Below are 21,858 nucleotides of genomic sequence, written 5' to 3'. Positions count from 1 at the left end.
ACCAAAATTTGACTGTTAGCTAATTTTCCCATGTGTCCTGAATTTTTTAAAAGGTAACAACTGTAATACCAGCAATATTGAGCTTATAACATAGACTCCCTATTACTAAGTCTTCCCATAAAGTCTTCTGAAGACTTCTTGATAGCTTTGCTTTTAACAAAATGGCTTTCTAACTTATATATACAACTTGTAGGTCTGCTACTTAGAGAGAATTTGTGTTTAAATGCATTTACAATTACAATTTAGTAACATCGTACAAATTGAAGTATTTTATTTGAGGTAGATATATCCATTTCTATGCAAAGGAACATAGACTTTCTGGCCTCTTGCAATTTAATTAGTGCTGTCTTATTTTTTAAAAATGAAATGTTTGATGATTGTGATTTCTGAAATTTTGCTTTACATGAGACTGTCCCATCATCTGACTTTTTCAGCATATTACAGTCTTTAAAACCAATTCTGAGACTCCTTATATAACATAATTTGGGCCCCTTTAAATGCATTAGAGCTCTAAGCTTATTCAGAGCAAGGTTATTTCTGTTGGATGACTCTCTGCACCCACTAGTCATTTTCCTTTTTAAAATATTTGACCATAATATGTTCACGTAAGTTGACTTGTCTGCTTTAAGTTAAATGCTGAAATGTGAAGATGATTTATTATGACCATTATAAGAATAGGATTACCTTAGAGAAGACCTTTTGGGGACCCTTAGTGCCTAGATTAAAGAGACTTTTTAAATATTTAATGGTTAATTTAGGTCAACTTGAATGAATTTCTGTCACTTTTTAAAATATATATTTTATTGATTTTTTTACAGAGAGGAAGGGAGAGGAATAGAGAGCTAGAAACATAAAATGAGAGAGAAAATTGATCAGCTGCCTCCTGTACACCCCCTACTGAGGATGTGCCCGCAACTGAGGTGCATGCCCTTGACCAGTATCAAACCCAGGACCCTTCAGTCCACAGGCCGACACTCTCTCCACTGAGCCAAACCGGTTAGGGCTCTGTCACTTTTTTTGAGCAGTAATGAAATATAAAGTATTGCAACAGCCCTGGCCAGGTGGCTCATTTGGTTGGAGCATCATCCCATACCCAGGGGCGTCCTGGGTTCCATTCCTGGTCAGGACACATGCCTAAGATTGCATGTTCAATCCCCAGTTGGGATGTGTACCAGAAGTAACCGATCACTGTTCTCTCTCACATTATCTCTCTCTCCCTTCCTCTCGCTTTAAAAATCAATGAAAAAAAACAAAATATTGCAAAAAAACTTTTAGTTGAAATGCCAAAATATCTGCATCCAGATTTGTTATCTTTTTTAAAGTAAACCTGTTAGGGGGTAAAGTCCACAGATCATTTTGGGAACATTTTTTGAAGAACTTTCATGGTTTTTTCACTTTCCTCCACAGTAACAAAATATCTTTTGAGAGTAAGTTTGATTTTTTTATAGTACTCACATATCACTTGGAGCTAAATTTGGCAGAAATGTAGTTGATCAAATTGAGAGCTTCTTTGAAAAGTAAAGGGTAACTTTTGAAAAATGATTTTCTTTGGCTTTTAAAATTTTTTAAAACTCTTCAAAAGGTAAGTTAATAGTTTCCCAAAATAATTATTTTTAATGGATAGCACTTATTTATATGGTATATTCTAAAAACATTGTTTATCAAACTTGTTATTTTATAGTCACTTCTCTTTTTGTTTTAAAATTAGGAATATAAATTATTTTCAACTAGGATAACAAAGAAATAGAGATTATCTATTTTATTCCTCCTGTATTAGTGTGTGTGTGTGTGTGTGTGTGTGTGTGTGTGTGTGTGTGTGTGTATATATATATATATATATATATATATATATATATATATATATATATATAATACTTTTTAATCCTAATTTTAAAACTGGATCTCCTGTAGGGGACATGCAGGAGGCAGCTGATCAATGATTCTCTCTCATCATTGATGTTTTTATCTCTCTCCCTTCCTCTCTGAAATCAGTAAAAGTATATATATTTTTAATTATATTTTACTGCTTTTTAAAGAGAGGAAGGGAGAGAGATAGAGAGGTAGAAACATCGATGAGAGAGAAACATCGATCAGCTGCCTCCTACTGGGGATGTGCTCGCAACCAAGGTACATGCCCTTGACCAGAATCTAACCTGGGACCTTTCAGTCCGCAGGCTGATGCTCTATCCACTGAGCCAAGCCGGTTAGGGCAGTAAAAATATATTTAAAAATAAATAAATAAATCCATACAAATGGATTTATATTTTTGCTGTTGTCACATATTTCTATGTGTATATCTTTTGTTTTCTGGTTAGATTTATTCTCCTGACCATACCAGCAGTAGTTTTCCATCAAATCCATCAACACCAGTTGGATCACCCTCACCTCTCACAGGTAGGCTTTTGTTTTATCTAACTACTTAATAACATGTAGGAGCTACTTGGAAATATTTTTAATTAATTTTTTAATAAAATCCAGTAAAATTTCATGAAAAATATAGATTTTGAGAAAGTATGTAAACAGAGAACTTTCCTCTTAGGTTCATTTTTTGAGACTATTGAAATATTTGCTACTCTTGAATTTTTCATATCTTCTCTCATTCTTAAAATAATTTGTAATCTCTAAGGATAATTGTTTTAACAAGATAAAAATAAGGCTAGGCAATTGGATGAAGGCAAAATATGGAGAAGGAAATAAATCAAAAGTTTTCATAAGATAGCATAGAAAATAAACCAAGTAATCTATTTAAAAGTACATGTAACTTCTTTCTTCCTTGTTTGCTCCATTTCCCTATACCATGTGTGCTACTCAAAAAATGAATTCGACTCAAAAAATGAATAATTGTTTTTGCTAGATAATTTGTCTTTATTTTTAGGTTCAATAAGTTATTATTTCATATATATGTAAATAAATTCCTGGGGGAAATGTTGGGTTATTTTTGCTAAGGAAAAGAACTCTGTGAATGTAGATTAATATTGTTAGTGGAGTTAAATAAGTGGCTCAGATTTGCTGTATGTGTTTCTCTTTTTTTCACATTAGCTTTAACAAGTTTCAGATATATCCTTCCTACAGTATAAATTTGTTGCGATACAAATGTTATTGTAAATAGGAATTTTTAGGTTTATTAGGAATAAATAAAATTATAGGAAAATGCTTAATATCTGTTAAGCTATAATTTAAAAACTTAAATGTTATTTTCTACCAGTATTTGGAGAAAAACTATGCTGAAAAAGAAAGGTATTAGTTCTGAGGAAAGCTATTAGGCTAGTCGGGCAAATGGGTAAAAATTGCCATATTCCTCCAACAGTTAACCTCAGAAATGATTCTCTTTTCCTGTTCAAGCCATTAGTTAAGTTCATGTGGTTTTGTTGTTGTTGTTAAGCCTTTTTTGCATTGTGCAGGATTTCTGAAAATCAGAGCTGTGGTGTATCCAGGCCCTGGCTATCACCTGTGCTGTGTGTGTTAGCCAGTGACTCTGCTCCGAGCATTCCGATGTGGAGATGATGAACTGCTGGCAGCTGCTTTCAGCTATTAGCAGGTTCTGCCACTTTCTCAGACACCATGGCTTCAGCTGTCTAGTAAAAGTTGAACAGCTGTTCCCCACATAAACTGGACTATGAAAGACCCATTGATTTAAAGTTGTTGTTTAACAGAGAGCTGAAATTACCGGAAGAATGATGTAACTTTAACCCTAATCACCCTCTTGGCAGAGTTTTACTGAAATTATCAGTATCATTTTTGCCAGACCCTGTTTCACTTTCTCATCTGAGGTGCTACCTTAGCCCTTACTATATGTTTCCACTGTCTCTGCTCCACTGCCCAGTGAGATAGCTATAAAAGTGTCCTTTGCTTTTCATTAACACTGGATAGGAAAGCAGGCAACAGAGGAGCTCAGCATCTATGAAGTGACATCAGTAAAGTGGAAAATCAGAGACTTAGACATTTTTCAAAAAAACGACAGACCAAAGTCGAATCTCACATTTCTCCCTCCATCTTTAGTTGATGTTTAATGGGTGGAGTCCTCTTTTCTCCTTAATTCAGCTGATTAATGAAAAATCTGTGGACTGTTGAATTGTGTAATGAAGCTGTTAATAGGCTTTTAAATTAGTATTCTAACCAAAGAAAAATACTTTTGAAAGGGCAAACCGACAGCTGATTTTATGCAGGTGTATCTCCCATCTCCTGTGTCTAGTGATTCCTTTTTATCACCACACACACACACACACACACACACACACACACACACACACACACCTTCTAAACAAAAAGAGGACTCTGGCAGCAAGATAGAAGAGAAGAGTGACTGTATCTATTACAGTTGTCACTTGGGAAGACATTAGTATTTTAGTTAAGTGAATGTGTTTACTAAGGGAACTTGGAAAGCAGACAAGCAAAACCATATTTTGACTTTCTTTATCTGCTTCTTGAATATAAGTGAATAAAAGTTTAATAATTTCAGTACTCAATGGCAATCTTCAGAACATTCACAATGAAAATAAATAGGAAAGAAAGAATTCCTCAGTTTTGGTTAGTTTAATCAATAAGATATTTATCTAAAGTAGGGTGCTCAAGATAAACTTCATGAAGAGAGTAGTATTTTAAAAGGAGGTGAATAGAAGTCTCTGGTTATAAAGGGAAAAGCATAACAAAGATGCAGATGTAAGAAAGTGTGTGACCTGTTCCTCCAGAGCCATTGAGATGACTGATTGTGAACTCTTCATGTGTGGATGTGTGAAGAACTAAGATGGAAAGGTTGGCTGGGGCCAGATTGTGAAACACACAGCACTAAATACTACCTTAAGGATTATCCAACCTTTCCCAAGCATAGGGGAATCTCATGAATGTTTGAGTTTAGGGTGCAATTTCAAAGGGAAACAACTAACAAATAAGAAAATGCATGGTAAATGGTCTTAAGATTTTCTCTCAGCCACACAAAATGTTAGTATCAATTCTTTAAATTTATTAACCAATTTTATTAGGCAAAGTACTTGCTAAGTCCCACTCAGACAAAGAACAGATCAGAAACATTGAGTGAATTTTAGATTTAGTGATCAAAGACAGTCTTCCCTGATTTTCTAGCTGAGTAATTTGATGCTGTTGTCCTGGTCATCTAGCTAGCTTGTTATCTGGAAGTGGTCAATAAATTTTAATATCAGGTGAATTATTATAACCTTGAATAAAAGCTAGCTCTTTGGGGTGCTCACTAAAAAGCCCAGGGCAGTTACAGAAATTAACTATATTAATAGTTGAAAGCTTATGCCTATCTAATAAAAGGAAGTAGGAGCCCAAAACTTCTATAAGGGCATTATGCTAAGTGAAATAAGTCAGACAGAGGAAGATAAATACCATATGATTTCATTTATAAGTGGAATCTAAAAAAACAAAAATAAAATAAACACTGATACAGAGAACATATTGATGGTTGCCAGATTGGGGGATGTGGGCTAAAAGGGTGAAGGGATCAAGATGTGCAAATTGCCAGGTATAAAAACAGTCATGGGGATGTAAAGTACAGCATAGGGAATATAGTCAATAATATTATAATAGCTACTAGAGGCCCAGTGCATGAATTTGTGCATGGGTGGGGTCCAGCCGGCCCAGCCCCAATCGGGCCAGATCAGGGCCAGGCCTGTTGGGAGGAGGAGATGGGGGGAGGGGGGTTGGCCGCAGGCCCACCCTGATCGGAGCCCAATCAGGGCTGGGCTGGCTGTGGGGTGGGGCTGGTGTGGGGTGCGGCCGCAGGCGGTTGGCTGGCTGGCCCTGCCCCTGATTGGGGTGGTGGGGGCCCATTGGGGGTGAGGCCAGCCAGGGGGAGGGGCTGCAGGAGGTTGGTTTGGTTTGCTGGCCACAGTGGGCATCATAGCGACCAGTCATTCCGGTCGTTATGGCGTTCCGGTCACTGGCTTTTTATATATATAGATATATGATGTCAGATGGGTACTAGACTTATCAGGGTGATCATTTCTTAAGTTATATAAATGTCTAATCACTATGTGTATACCTACAACTAATAATATTGTATGTCAACAATAATTGAAAAATAAAAAATAATTTTTTAAAAACCTCTATATATGTTACCACCAGATAACAGGTGACAGTGAAGGAAAGGGGGCAACATCCTAGTCTCTAGGACAGTGGTCGCCGACCAGTATCCATGGACCACTGGTAGTCTGTGAAGTCCAGAAGATTGGCAACCGCTGCTCTAGGAAACCCCTGAGGTTTCCAGCCTTTGCACTTTTTTTTTCATATTTGTGCAGTGATGCTACAGTTGATGATTACAAGCTAAAGATACCAGCATATTCTAAATTTAATCTATCTATTTTATTCACACATAGTTTGTTGTTTTTTTTAAAAAAGATGTCCAGAGTCAGAGGTATGCTAGCTAGCATTATGGTTTGTTCCCAGAATTTGAATTCCATTCACAGCCCTAAAGGTTTCATCCTTAGTTTAATAAGCCATCAATGGGCCAAAGTTGTAAAAGTCTATGTGTCTTTTTTCTTCACTGATTACACAATAGATCTACCATCAGGAAGAAATAATAATAATGTCCCATAGTCAAAAAACCTCTAGGCTCATGAAATCAGAGCTTTCATATCTTTGATTGGCCTTGTAAGACAGATTAAAAACAAAACAAAATGTGTGCATGTGTCATAGTCAGGGATTATAAAATTAATTAATAGTACAGATCAGCAAGAATGAAGGTCCACTAATTCCCATATCCACTAAACTTTCATGCCCCCCTTTGAGTTTTGCCAGCCATAGGATTGACTTCTACTGAACTAACTGTAACTCTCCAGCCATCCCCTTTGTTACCAATAGCATGAAGTTTTAAAATGACCAAGTGGGTTCAAGGAGCTCTGACCATGAAATTTAACTTGGCATTTTTATGGAGTTCAGAAAGATAATAGTGATTTTATCATGTGTTTTGTTTTAACCAGATATATCACAGTAGACAGCCCTATCTACACTAATAAAAGAGAAAAATGGTAATTGGCGTACGACGATACCCTTTTCATTGGCTAATCAGGGCTATATGCAAATTAACTGCCAACTATGATTGGCAGTTAACTGCCAACTAAGATTGGCAGTTAACTGCCAACTAAGATTGGCAGCTAAGAGCTGGGGGGCCGCCTTTGCCCTGCCCCCCAGCCATGATTGGAGAATCAGGCGCCTTTGCCGCCCTGGCCAGTGATAGTAGGAAGTAGGGGTGGAGCCAGCGATGGGAGCTGGGCACGGTCGAAGCTGGCAGTCCCAGGAGCTAGGGGTCCCTTGCCTGGGCCTAAAGCAGAGCCCACGATTGCGGGGCTGCTGCAGCTGCGGGTCCCCGCTGCCTGAGCCGGATGCCTCAGCCAGAGGCGTTAGGCCTGGGCAGGGGCGGAGCCTGCAACCGCGGGGAGCTGGGGGTCCCCTGCCCAGGCCTGACACCTCTGCCAGAGGCCTCAGGCCTGGTCAAGGGGCTGATCCGGTGATTGGTGATGGGAGGGTGATGAGGGTCAACTCCTCTGGCCGAGGCATCAGGCCTGGGCGGGGGGCGGAGCCGGGGATTGGGGGGATATGATGGTCCCCTTGCCCAGGCCTGAAGCCTGGGTCAGAGGCGTCAGGCTTGGGCGGGGGGTGGAGCAAGCGATCAGAGGGAGATGGGGGTCCCCTGCCCAGGCATGATTCCTGGGCCAGAGGCCTCAGGCCTGGGCGGGGGCCAGAGCCAGTGATCGGGGAGAGATGGGGGTCCCCTGTCCAAGCCTGACACCTCTGGTGGAGGCGTCAGGCCTGGGCAAGGGGCCGATCAGGTGATCAGAGGGTGATGGGGGTCTACGCCTCTGGCTGAGGCATCAGGCGTGGGCAAGGGGCAGAGCCAGCAATCGGAGGGGCCTGGGGGTCCCCTGCCCAGGCCTGATGCCTGGGCCAGAGGCATCGGGCCTCGGCCGGGGGCAGAACCAGTGATGGGGGGAAATGAGGGTCCCCTGCCCAGGCCTGACACCTCTGTCAGAGGCGTCAGGCCTGGGTAAGAGGCCGATCCTGCGATTGGAGGGTGATGGGGGTCAACGCCTGAGGGCTCCCAGTATGTGAGAGGGGGCAGGCTGTGCTGAGGGACACTCCCCCCCACACACACACACACACACACCCAGTGCACGAATTTCGTGCACCGGGCCCCTAGTCTTTAATAAAAACAAAATAGGTTTGAATAGATGTGTACTTTTCTAATTTAACAAATTACAGTTTGGAGATAGACCTTAGCATAGTTTTTTCCTATAAAGATTAAAAAAATAACGAATTTTGGTGATTTTTTTCCTGAGTAAATTTAGTGCACACATCTTACTGTTCAACACTAAGCTAGTGATGAAACAGAAAAATTGCATGTTTTGCAAAACAGATGTGTTCTAACAATTCTGAGGTGTTTAAACATAAAACTTGAATTAATATTCCACACAAATTAAGAAATGTGATGATCAGGCTCCTGTCACAGGCTGATCACCCAAGGGGGTTGGGAAAGATGGAGCAATATGATTGAAAATAAAATACTATAAACATTAAGGGAAACTATTTTTAAATAATTTAGGGTTCTTTTTTAAAATAGATTATGATTAACCTCTTATTTACATAAAAATTCATAGTTCTTAGTTGCAAATTCACCAGTGCTTTGAAACTAAGGCACTTAATCAGTAATAAAGTTTTGGTTGCTTGTTTTTATATGAATTGTTCATATAATCAGTTACTGGGTTTACTGGTTGCTAAATTCTACTTGTTAATTATAAAATTAGTCTATAAGCTTCTGTTTTAATGAGCAATTTTATTTATTTTTTAATATATTTTTATTGATTTCAGAGAGGAAGGAAGAGGGAGCAAGAGATAGAAACATCAGTGATGCGAGAGAATCATTGATCGGCTGCCTCCTGCATGCTCCCCACTGGGGATCAAGCCTGCAACCTGGGCATGTGCCCTTGGCTGGAATCGAACCTGGGGCCCTTTAGTCTGCAGGCCGACGCTCTATCCACTAAGCAAACTGGCTAGGGCAATGAGCAATTTTAAATTGACCTTTTTTGTGTAGTTGGATTATGATTACATTTGTATGTCTAGCAGGAAGCAATTATTAGTCCTCAAAATAATTTGTAATTTGCTTACAAGTAAAGAAACAACAACGGTTATCTGATGAAGTATATAAAACATACACTTTTTCTTACAATTTTAGAATTTAAAATTTTTCTGTATGATCACAACAGTACACATATAATTAGTTATTAAGAATGTATGTATCCAACTTTTCAACTTGCAAAGCATATGTGATCAATGATAATGCAATTACTAGGTTATTCAGCTAAGGTGAAATATACAGATGTTTTTAGTTTCCTAAATGTGGCAAATTAACCTGCAACATTACAGACTCCAGTAGAACATAGTTTAAAATTAAGTTAGCAGTAAATGAGATAAATTAAGCAAACCTTAACTTTGCCAACTTCAGATTTCTTATGTAATTTGGGTTGTCACTAAAGCTTTTATTAAGAACCAATCCTATATAATAAAGACGTAATACGCAAATTAACCCTCACAAGATGGCTGCCTACAACCAGGCCGGCAGGGGGGTTAGTGAGGGACGACCAAACAACTGAACAGCAGCTGCATGGGGCGACCAGGCCACCAGGGGGGGAAGTTGGGGGTGACCAGGCCAGCAGGGGGGGCAGTTGGGGGTGACCAGGCCAGCAGGGGGGGCAGTTGGGGGCAACCAGGCCGGCAGGTGGGTGCAGTTAGGGCCAACCAGGCCGGTGGGGGTGTGCAGTTAGGGGCTATCAGGCTGGCACGCAGAGGCAATGAGGGGCGATCAGGCCGGCAGGTTTGGTAATTAGGGGCAACCAGGCAAGCAGGCAGGTGAACAATTAAGAGCCAGCAGTCCAGGATTGTGAGATGGATCCCGAATTGGAGAAGGTGCAGGCTGGGCTGAGGGCATCCCCCTCCCCCGTGCATGAATTTCATGCACCAGGCCTCTAGTAACATATATTTAATAGAATGGTCTGTTGTTTTATATAAATAACTTATTTTCAGATGCACAATCATGAAATAGTTAAGATTTTTGATCAGTTGTTCTTTTTCCTTTTAAAGTTGTTTGTTAAGACCATTAAAACTGTATTCTCGCCCTAGCCAGTTTGGCTCAGTGGATAGAGCATTAGCCTGAGAACTGAAAGGTCTCAGGTTCCATTCCGGTCAAGGGCACATGCCTGGGTTGTGGGCTCGATCCCCAGTGGGGGACTTGCAGGAGGCAGCAGATCCATGATTTTCTCTCATCATGGATGTTTCTATCTCTCTCTCTCTCTTCCCCTCTTCCTTCCTCTCTGAAATCAATAAAAATATATTTAAAAAAAACAAAACTGTATTCTCCCCAACCTATAGATAAATTACTAGCTTTATTTTTTCTTAATTTTTTTTTCCTTTTTATTCCTTCTACTCAAAACTTACATCCTTTCTTATTTCCTGTCTTCAGTTTTTATTATATTGGTACTTTTCTAAAGTTGAAGAATAAACAAAATTTAAGGAAAATTTTATATTTCCAAATTAAATAATGTGCTTTTGGTATAAATTGTGTTGGGAAAGTTTTTAATGGATAATCCTAAGTGCATTTGCAGTCATTTGAAATTGTTGCATTTGTGCATTACTAAAGGCACAAGTTAATATGACCCTTTAGAAAACAATTTAGCCTTATGAATTAAGGATCATAAATATGTTTGTACCTTTTAATTTAGAATGCTACTTATCTTCAAGATATTTTCTCTACTTACTATTCATAATATAGTAATATTCACTTACTATTCATAATAGCCTATTGAAAGCAACCAAAATGTCCAGCAGTGAGATAAAGTGGTTAAGCAAATTATGATCTAGAGAATCAGATGAATATTAATGTAGTCAGTCATTAATAGCATTATTTTAAAGACTATGTAAAACCATGGGAGGAACAGAATTTTAAATTATGTATGCTTTAAGTACATTTTATGAAGATATGTTTGCATAGTGACAATCTGAAGAATATGCAAACATAAAGTTATGTTTTAAAGTACTAGTATAGGATTTTTTTCCTCTTTGTTTTCTCAACTCCCTTCACTGTTGTATTAATAATGAAAAAAGTTTTTTTAATGTGTTGGGCTTACAAGAAGCCAAATACTATGCTGAAGGCTGAACAAAAATTTTCATATAAATTTATCTTTACCCCCTTGAGAACATTATCAAGAATACTGGAGCTAACCAAGGTGTGAGTATTTGGGATTTTGTTTTAACAGGTACTAGTCAGTGGCCTAGACCTGGAGGGCAAGCTCCTTCATCTCCAAGCTATGAAAACTCACTCCACTCCCTGGTAAGAGCCTCTTAGAAACATACAGGTCGCTTTTATCTGATAGTATGCAGTTCTTTTTTTATTTTATTTTTTTTAGTAAATCTTGAGTAACAATGAAAAAAAACAGTAGGATAGCATTACACACGAATTCTTTGCTAACAAATGGCCTGATTTAATTGAACAATATAAGATACATTGGGTGTGCCTTTGCCATCTGTTCTTTGAGACATTAGGCTTCTGGCCTAAGGACAGCTGGTGTTAAAATAATGTAATGGCATTTTTGTTTCTTTGAAAAATATAGGGCTTAATTTTTCTGTACTTTTGCATTTATGTATAAGAGGAAACTTAAAAAACACACACACACACACACACACAGACCAAGTAAAAGCAAGAAAATTAGTCCGATAATGGAAAATAGTTGTATTTAATGCTTTCTTATATGATGTATAGTTTAGTACATTTCCATTAAAAATTTAAAATGTAATAGCCATTATTTTTGTCATGAAGATTATTATTTTCCATGTTTTATTTCTTAAAAAAATGTCTTGTGTAAATTGTACAAATAAAAATGTTATTTAACAAACAAATAAAGCAGTAGAATAAAGGAGCCTGTCTAGGTATTTAGCGTGAAGAATTTGTGGTTGAATGTTAACTACTGTTGCTTTTCTTTGCTTACCACAGAATTACAAAATATTATAAAAACAAAATAATGACTTGATGGAATGCAAATAGAAAAGTTATTTTTCTGTGACATAAAATATTTTAAATTAAAGGAAAGTTTTCTTCTCACATATTTTGAAGCATATATAAGCTATTTAGATGCTAACCTTATAACTTTGCTATTAAATTCCAGCCTTCTCATATCTTAATACAAGTAGATCTCACAGATCTTCGCGTTAACTTTACTAACATGTTATGCTGACATGCACATCAGCTATTTCCTCATCTCTTTTGGAGTTAATCTTAACCTGTGCTTTGCCTCCTGTTCTGTCTTGACTTTGCCAGAAAAATCGAGTTGAGCAGCAACTTCACGAGCATTTGCAAGATGCAATGTCCTTCTTAAAGGATGTCTGTGAGGTACTATTTCTTTTAGATGGTGCCTTTTTTCTGTTTCAGTTCGTTATAATTCCTATTATCCATTTAAAATCTTCAAGCCTGTACAGACTCCAAAGTCTTTTAAAACCAAACAATGACCATTTCCGTTTTTGTAACAGTGTGTAAGAGTAGACTTTTGTTCGCTTATGTTGTTGAGAATGATTCTTTTTAAAAGAGCTCTACTAGCATGTGCTTTTGATTTTTAAAAATTCTAATATGTTTGTGTATGGGGCATGTATGTATCCACAGACAGACTATCATTTCCTCAGTTTTGTGAAAGAGAATATTTGGATGTGTTCACTATTTCAGATAGGTATGCTTTATTCACTTAAAATCACAACTCAAACTTGATGGATTGGAGAGTGTGTCCCCAAATTGCCCTCATTTCAAAGATCAGTATTACAGTACCCGTTATCTTTTTTATCAGCTATAATTATCAGACAGTACTACAGTAGCATTCATCTTTTATAGAAATTAAAGAAGTAACTTCATGGTAGATTGGTAAATTGATTTTATAAAGCAGTGATTTGTTTCTGAAGCTTTGTTAATTTAGTATAGTCTACTTTGATTATTGATTTGTAGTGCAGGTTTCACTTGCTGTCTTCCATATATCCCAAAGTAGGAAACATAGAAGTTTAATGAATTTAATAGCTACCAGTAGTAACCTCCATGTCTTTTTTCAATCACTCCAGCAATCTCGAATGGAGGATCGTTTAGACAGACTGGACGATGCTATCCATGTGCTGCGGAACCATGCTGTGGGACCTTCCACCAATTTGCCTGCCGGTCACAGTGATATACACAGTTTATTGGGACCATCCCACAATGCACCAATTGGGAGCCTCAATTCAAGCTATGGTGGATCAAGCCTTGTTACAAGCAGTCGATCTGCTTCAATGGTAAAATAGTGCTTTTTTTTTTTAATAATAATAATAACTCCCAAAGCCTCTTGTCCTAAATGTTTTTGGGGGAGAGAGGCCTTTTTGAAGGGAAATAGAGTGGCTTTTAAGAATTTCCTTTACTGTCCTGGGCAGGGTCATTGGCTGAGCATTGGCCCTTAAAATCCTTCTATATCATGTGCAAAAAGCAGAAACCCTTTACAGATATCATTTTAGCTTAAACTTGGATTTTTTTTTCCAGATGCATATAATTGTTAGAAGAGTTTTTGCCCTGAAATGGTGTGTAGAAAGTCTGAATAGCAACAGCAGTAAAGGAAGACTGGATTTCAGGGGTTCTGGCCTAGAAAATCTGTTTATTATAGTTTGGAACCAGCCTTTACTAGCAGAAGGAATGTGAAATTATTTGTACAGGTCCATATTTAAGTTTTATTCCCAAACGAAGAAAAAATGTGGGGGTAGTTTCAAAAATGGCTGTAATTTAAGTGACACTGAAAGGAAATAATTTTAAATTAATCCCCAAAGAGAATAAAATAATTCAGTTCATCTTTTTTAAATATGGTAATTCTTTAGAGGAAAAAATAGTAAAATTCTGTATCTATGCACATCACAAATTCTATGTTGAATGTCTTACATTATTTTTTAAACCTGCTATTTAATTGATACCATGCGTTTGCATGTTTATGACATGTTTTCTAAGATTCATTGCATGGTGTGTAATATTCTCCTATGAAACAGATTTCTAGCTGTAAGCCATATGATCAAGGCTAAAACTCACCTGTCATCAAAATAATTAGGTGCCCCAAATGCTGAAGGCTTGTGTTCTATAAAATAAGATTGTTTGCAGATTTTCACATTCACATGTCAGACAGCCATCAATGTTCATTTTGTAGCTGCTGAGGTAAACATCAAACAAGGCAGCCTGGTTTCCTGATAACTGTTTTCAGTAACATGGTGACATTAGATATAACTTTATATCTTAACAACCAGGTTGTTTTTGGAGGGGCGGAGGGGGGGGGGGAGTAGTAATGTCATGATATCTTGAAATTCACTCTTCTTTAAAGTTAGTTTTTGCTGCTATTGATAAGCTAATAAATGTGTGAACATTTATAAATTGTGAGACTCACAGAAATACTTATTTTGTTGAAATATTATCTATCCTTATTTGGAAGGATGACTAGAAAATCAATATATTCTAATCCCAACTTTATCTCTACTGCAACATTTGCAGTTTTTACTTTTCTCACCTCTTAATCATTTTTTAATTCTTCACCGTATATAGATTACTGTTTATATTCCAGATTATCTGCTATAATATTTAATATATTTGACTCTTCCCAATTAAAATGGGTGTGGCTGTGTTCCAATAAAAGTTTATTTCAAAAAACGGGTTCCTTTATTTGTACAAAATAGAACCTATGTGGGGGTTTTTGTTTTGTTTTGGGGTTTTTTGTTTGTTTGTTTGTTAATCTGCACCTGAGGATTTTTTTCCATTGACTTTTAGAGTAAAAGGGGAGGAGGGGAGAGAGAGAGAAAGAAACTCAACAGGGTGGGGGATCGAACCTGCAACCCAGGCTTGTGCCCTTGACCAGGAATTGAACCTTCGGTGAGTAGGCCAATGCTCTAATCACTGAGCCACGAAGGCCAGGGCTAGAAGGTAGTTTTTACCAACTTTTTGTTTGTTTGTTTTTTGTTTTAGTATTTATCAACTTTGGATTGAGTTGGGAAGGGATTTTTTTTTAAATCCATTCCTTCAAAGCCATCTAGAAACCTAGTACATTTTAAAAGGATGTGTACTAATAAAGGGAAAATTGTTTCATTAGATGTTGCCCTGAAGCTTTTAATTAAGAAAGTAGCCACATACATCCTCTAGGAATATGCTGCCTACTTCAGAGCATAAACAAAAGGGCTGCCAGAGATATTCTTTAAAAAGGAAAAAATTCAAAGGAATCAAGAAAAAAAGAGTTTTCTGTAACATGTGAAGAGTCTGGCTTAGTCTGAGCAGCAGCATTAATACCACAAGAACTAAGCCAAGGTATTGCTTAATGTGTCCATCAAGGTCTTCCCTTCAGTGCTGATAACTTTCTGAGAGGACACAGAGCTGGCAAAAATCTGCTAGACATCAACTATATCCTCCCCATTCAGACACAATCACTAGTAGAGGTGGAGATGTAGATGTTTTTGCCAGGCTTACCCTCAAATATAAAGTGTTAACTTATAAAATCTGACACTGTCAGGTGAGTCAATATTTCACCCGTCCTCCTGAAATGAGCTTTTTAGCTGTGAATCCTCAGTTCTCAGTTTCAGCAAAATGGCCAAAGGATAGAATAAAATAAAGATCAGTCTGCCAGTGACTCTCCCAACTAAGTCTTAGTCATACTATTGAGTAAAACTCTTTTGTGTGTTTTTTTAATTATATTTTGTTATTATTATTATTGACATTATTACAGATGTATCCTCCATCCTTCCCCTCTTCGGCCCCCTCCACCCAAGGAGGAAGACTCTTATCCTAGTGTCTCTATCCATGTCTGAGGATTTCCATCAGAACCCACCTATATGAATTCAACTCTTTTCATATTCTCGGAGGGTGTGTGATTTGGGGAGACATATTGTTGTAACTATTGACAGCCATCTCTAAGAGTTATCTCCTGCTTTTATTCTATATATTGTAACTGAAAAATGACACAGTTTTACATTCTGGCATTACTTTTTTTTGTCTTATTTAACTCTCTGGTAGTTTATATACTTTTCCTCTGTGTGATCATAAATTAGTATTTATTTTAGGCTACTAAAAATGGAGGTCATGTGGCCAAAATTACAAAGTAACCACAGAAGTATCAGTTTATCAGCAATTCTATATCACCCGTAGAATTTGTGAGGTTGCTACTCAAAAATATTTAATTTTCATCATTCTATTCATTTTCTGCAGAGATAGAATTATTCTAATAAGCATAAATACTATTTCAATAACTCCACAGAACATTCAGATAATATTTTTGTTGTAATGGATTTTTGTTCTAATGGGCATTTATTGTAAATCATCCTAACTGCAGGTTTTAAATATGATATTGCTTTTTTCCTAGAATTTAGAAGAAGGTCAGTATACTTTCCGTATAAGATAGTAAATATTTTCAGTTTTGTAATCTATATGGTCTCTGTCACAGCTACTTAACTCTGACTTTATAACATAAAAGTGAAGTCATAGATATTATGAAAACAAATGGGTGTGGCTGTGTTTCAGTAAAACTTTATTTACAAAAAAGGGTTCCTTTATTTACTAAAAAAAAAACAAAACAAAACAAAAAACAGACCAGACTTGGCCTACTGGCCATACTTTCCCAATACCCAATGTAGAACATAAATTATCTTCCCAGTTCAGGAAACGAGGGTTAGCAAGCTTTTTTTTTTTTTTTTTTTTAGCCTGAAACTTTTTGCTTATATTGTTTTTATTTTTTAACATATCTTTATTGATTTTAGAGAGGGAGAGAGAGAAACATCGATGTGAGAAAGAAACATCGATTGGTTGCGTCCTGTACATGCCTTTACCAGGGACTGAAGCCACAACCTGGGCATGTGCCCTGACCAGGAATCGAACTGGTGACTTCCTGATTCATAGGTCGACACTCAACCACTGAGCAACACTCACCAAACTGCTAATATTGTTTTAATGAGTAGTTTGGGAGTTGTATTGAAGCAGAATATTTGAGGTGAGCCAGCCTGTACTGGGAATGGAAGAATAAGAGTTGATGGCAGGATAAATGTGGTAGAGGGAGCTCAACTCCCAGCCTGCAATGCTATCAAGATTACTTGTGGTATAGCCCTGGCTGGGTGGCTCAATTGGTTGGAGTGTCATCCCATACACTAAAGGTTGCGGGTTTGATTCCTGGTCAGGGCACATACTTAGGTTTTGGGTTCAATGCCCTTTGATACAGAAGGCTACCAACCATGTTTCTCTCTCACAGACTAAAATAAAATAAAAAATGTTAAAAAACAAGATTACTTGTGTTGTTAAAGCTACATGGACAGGTCAACCAGAATAGTGTCCTTGGTCAAGGAAATAGCCTTGTTGCTGAGACCCTTTCCTTACATTGTCTTTAGTTATAACAAGGTTGTGTCAGTAAGGTCATCCACAGCTGGTAGTATTGATATGTAGATCAGTCTTACTGTATTTTTTAATTAAAAAAATTTTTAATGTTGACATTATTGCAGGTATCCCCCTTTTTACCCCCCTTTGCCCATCTCCACCCATCCCAGCCTCCCCCTCCCTTAGCCTTCACCAAACTATTATCCATCTTACAGAAGAGATAATTGCCTGGGGTTTTTTTTAGTTCCAGAAAAAGATTTTTATATCTCACACCAAGGAGATAAGAAGACTACCACCTGACAAAAATATATATTAACTAGGGGCCCGGTGCACGAAATTCGTGCACTGGGTGTGTGTGGGGAGGGGAGTGTCCCTCAGCCCAGCCTGCCCCCTCTCACATACTGGGAGCCCTCAGGCGTTGACCCCCATCACCCTCCAATAGCAGGATTGGCCCCTGGCCCAGGCCTGATGCCTCGGCCAGAGGCGTAGACCCCCATCACCCTCCGATCGCCTGATCGGCCCCTTGCCCAGGCCTGACGCCTCCACCAGAGGTGTCAGGCTTGGACAGGGGACCCCCATCTTCCCCTGATCACTGGCTCTGGCCCCCGCCCAGGCCTGAGGCCTCTGGCCCAGGAATCATGCCTGGGCAGGGGACCCTCATCTCCCTCTGATCGCTTGCTCCACCCCCCGCCCAAGCCTGACGCCTCTGACCCAGGCTTCAGGCCTGGGCAAGGGGACCATCATATCCCCCCAATCCCCGGCTCTGCCCCCCGCCCAGGCCTGATGCCTCGGCCAGAGGAGTTGACCCTCATCACCCTCCGATCACCAATCACCGGATCAGCCCCTTGACCAGGCCTGAGGCCTCTGGCAGAGGTGTCAGGCCTGGGCAGGGGACCCCCAGCTCCCCGCGGTTGCAGGCTCCGCCCCTGCCCAGGCCTAATGCCTCTGGCTGAGGCGTCCGGCTGGGCAGCGGAGACCCGCAGCTGCAGCGGCCCCACAATCGTGGGCTTCGCTTTAGGCCCAGGCAAGGGACCCCTAGTTCCCGGGACTGCCAGCCTCGACCGTGCCCAGCTCCCATCGCTGGCTCCACCCCTCCCTACTTCCTGCTATCACTGGCCAGGGCGGCAAAGGCGCCTGATTCTCCAATCATGGCTGGGGGGCAGGGCCGCCTTTGCCCTGCCCCCCAGCTCTTAGCTCCCCCCTGGGTTTCCGATCACTGTCAGTGGCAGGGGGCTTCTTCCTGCTTTCCCTTTCGCCTCCCTGCATTGTGCCTACATATGCAAATTAACCGCCATCTTGTTGGCAGTTAACTGCCAATCATAGTTGGCAGTTAATTTGCATATAGCCCTAATTAGCCAATGAAAAGGGTATCCTCGTACGCCAATTACCATTTTTCTCTTTTATTAGATAGGATAGGACTTAATGTCAGAAGACTTCATTTTGACTGTTGTTTCTTTTAACCGAATATAGTTGATTATATCAAAGTTGAGAATTAAGTGAGGTTTCACTACAGACAGCTTTTTAACATATTTTGGCTATCTAATATACACACAAAATTGAATTTCCTGAAAGATTATTATAGTGGAAAAAGAAACTAGGAAATGGATATATTTAGAGTAACCAGCCTGGCATAGTTTTAATATTTGCTCTTATTTTTTTAATGGGGTTAACATTTTCATTTACTTAATTTCCTATTCCCTTTTTGTATTTTTTTATGACTTCTCCATATTTGTTTAATGTAAGTATAAAACTTAAGACTTTCCTTCAGGCACTCTTATTGGGATGTGATTGATATATCATTTAAATTTTAAGGCACAAAAATCAGTGTTTTTAGAACTATTAAAATGTCAGCATTGGACTTTAGTTTTGCTCCCATTTATTTAGTGTAAGAATAAACTCTTGGAATAAACTACTGACAGAAAACAATGCTTGTATTAAGTAGAAAACTAAAAAGGAGTAGAATCATTCATTTCATTTGGCATTACAAAGATGTTTCCACAATATAAAGTTATTGTACATCACATCTGTTTATGGCTGTGATATCTAAAATACTGAGGCCCATTGAGATAGCTCCATGATAGCATTTTATCTTTCACACAAAGTACTCAATTATTCCTCAGTGATTTCAACTTCAAACCAAACTAAGATTAGGAGCTTTTTGTATTAATGGAAGCTTGGTGCAAATCTTAAAAAGTTCCTTGTTTATGACGTTGGATAAAATTCCATCCATGAGGTCTTTTGATTTTTATGTTACAAGTCTTGGGCAAATTTAATCCAAGCATTTCTTTTTTTCTTCCTTTCCTTTTTTTTTTTTCCTTAATGCGTGGGGTTTTTGTTGTTTAAGCTGTGGTTGGAGATCTCTGGTATTTTTCTTTTCTTAAAATTGCTTTGGGTTTGTTGTTTAAGCTGTGGTTGGAGATCTGTGGTATTTGTTTTCTGAGAACAAAGTAAATAACATTAACTCATGAAATTTAACGCTGCTTTATATGATTTAAAAATATAAATCGTGTCTGTTTTTCAAGTCCTAAAGCAGTTAGAGAGACTGTTTTTTCTAAATTCTAAAATACTTAAGATTAAGTTGTTAAAGACTGAGGCAAATAAGATAATATTTTGTTTAAAATCAGCATTTTTGTCACTTATCAAAATAAATTTGGTGTCATTTTAACTTTATATTTAAATAGTATTTAGTCTTATTGGTATAAATTTGTATACTGTAACAATTGTTTGTCTAGGTTTCAACTGAATTCAAGGAGTTTATTTTTAACTGTGTTTTACTTGTTGTAACCTATTTTTTCTCAAGTGGGCAATTTTTTAAAAATTTATTTTTATTAAGACCACATTATAGTGTTTTAAGGATTTTGATACCAGTTTTTAAATTTAAAATTGTTCAAAATGGCAGCATTTCTTAAAGTTTAAAAATCATACAGGTTTGCCCTAACGGGTTTGGCTCAGTGGACAGAGCGTTGGCCTGCAGACTGAAGGGTCCCAGGTTAGATTCCGGTCAAGGGCATGTACCTTGGTTGCGGGCACATCCCTAGTAGGAGGTGTGCAGGAGGCAGCTGATCGATGTTTCTTTCTCATTGATGTTTCTAACTCTCTATCCCTCTCCCTTCCTCTCTGTAAAAAATCAATAAAATATATTTTTTAAAAAGATCATACAGGTTCTATATTACGGAAGTATCATTTAAAGGAACCATAACAAATGGAATTCTGCTATTTCTAGCATAAATCCCCTCTTTAGGTAAAACAAAATGTATACAATACATAAAGATCCTTTCATCAGTCTGTAGATTAGTACTGATTAATTTAAATCATTAGTGTTGAGTGAACAGTACAAATTATAATAGAATTCAGAATCAGAGAGGAATTCATTCATACTGAGTTCTTTTTCAGTCTGTCCCTTAATTCACAAGACCCTTATTCATCAACTAATTAGATTTAACATTTTTCCATCGTGGGTACTAAAGCCTTTGGCCAAATGAAATGAAAACAGGTTTCTTGAAGGGTGCTTCCACCAAAGTAAGGCCAGGCACAGATTGTGGAGATTCAGATTCAGGAGGATGTTATTTAATGGGATGGGCTTTTTATTCTGACATGGAGCTCTTCATAATAATAGAAATTTTGAGCATAGCAGGCCTAAGGGTTTGCCTTCCCCTGCTACTTCCCCTAGAAGCAGTCTGTCAGCTGTATGCTAACAAGATGAACAATTAAACAGGGTCCTATCTGGCTGGCCTCACAGCTCTGTGCCAGACAAAGAACTGTTTATACACCTGTTGTATGTGTGTAGACAGAGCCACATGAATGGGTAACTGCAGATTAAAGGGAGGATATGGGAGCCAAGGTGAGCAAGGGTTAAAGAGAACTATAAGAACTATAAAAGTCAAATTCTCCAGAAAATATATGAGGGCCATTTGTAAGGGGAATCAAGTTACAAAGAAAAAGTTCCTGCTAACTTCATTAACATGGAAAACTCCAGACTTCAAGTGTTTTGCTAGTCTGAGGGTAATTTTTAAAGCTTTGATTTTTTTTTCTTTTGGAAGCCAATGATGTAGGTTGGTGTGAGAAAATAGTTTATAGTACTCCATAGAGACAAAAATATTTGCTGGCATTTATATCCCAAAACAAATCAAGCAACCTTTCTGGTTTTCCTTCAGGGAAAGGCAAACTCAATAAGATTTATTGTTTAGCTCAACCTTTGTCGGCCAAACCTTTCATCAGAAAGGAGGTGATAGAACATTTTATTAGTAGAGATTCAGAAAATCAAAGAATTATTATAATAATGAAATAAAAAGAAATAATAACTTAGCAGATGCATCATCACTCAAATGAGTGAAAATTTAGTTTGTTACTATCCAGCCATTACTGTCTTACAGAGCTATAAAGTGAATTTCACATGTAGTAAATTTACATGTTTAAATTTTTTAATTTTTAAAGGTTATTTTAAATTACTTGGCATGATAGCTCAA

General features: G+C 38.1%; 1 protein-coding gene across 7 annotated transcripts in view; it reads left to right on the top strand.

Moving 5' to 3' along the window:
- Nucleotides 1-21,858, top strand: part of TCF12 (transcription factor 12) — a 370,918-nt gene that overhangs the window by 330,138 nt on the left and 18,922 nt on the right. For 5 of the 7 annotated variants that reach the window (XM_059700173.1, XM_059700160.1, XM_059700164.1 and 2 more), the window contains 4 exons: nt 2,316-2,394; nt 11,265-11,338; nt 12,323-12,394; nt 13,105-13,311. In XM_059700173.1, the coding sequence (XP_059556156.1) occupies nt 2,316-2,394; nt 11,265-11,338; nt 12,323-12,394; nt 13,105-13,311 (432 nt within the window). The remainder of the gene's footprint in view (nt 1-2,315; nt 2,395-11,264; nt 11,339-12,322; nt 12,395-13,104; nt 13,312-21,858) is intronic. The other 2 variants (XM_059700181.1, XM_059700211.1) reach the window with 1 other exon arrangement.

Source organism: Myotis daubentonii, chromosome 1 (assembly GCF_963259705.1).
Source record: "Myotis daubentonii chromosome 1, mMyoDau2.1, whole genome shotgun sequence".
In the NCBI taxonomy this organism is placed as follows: Eukaryota; Metazoa; Chordata; class Mammalia; order Chiroptera; family Vespertilionidae; genus Myotis; species Myotis daubentonii.
The sequence above is the reverse complement of the archived record's forward strand: the minus strand, read 5'-3'. Positions and strand labels throughout refer to the sequence as shown.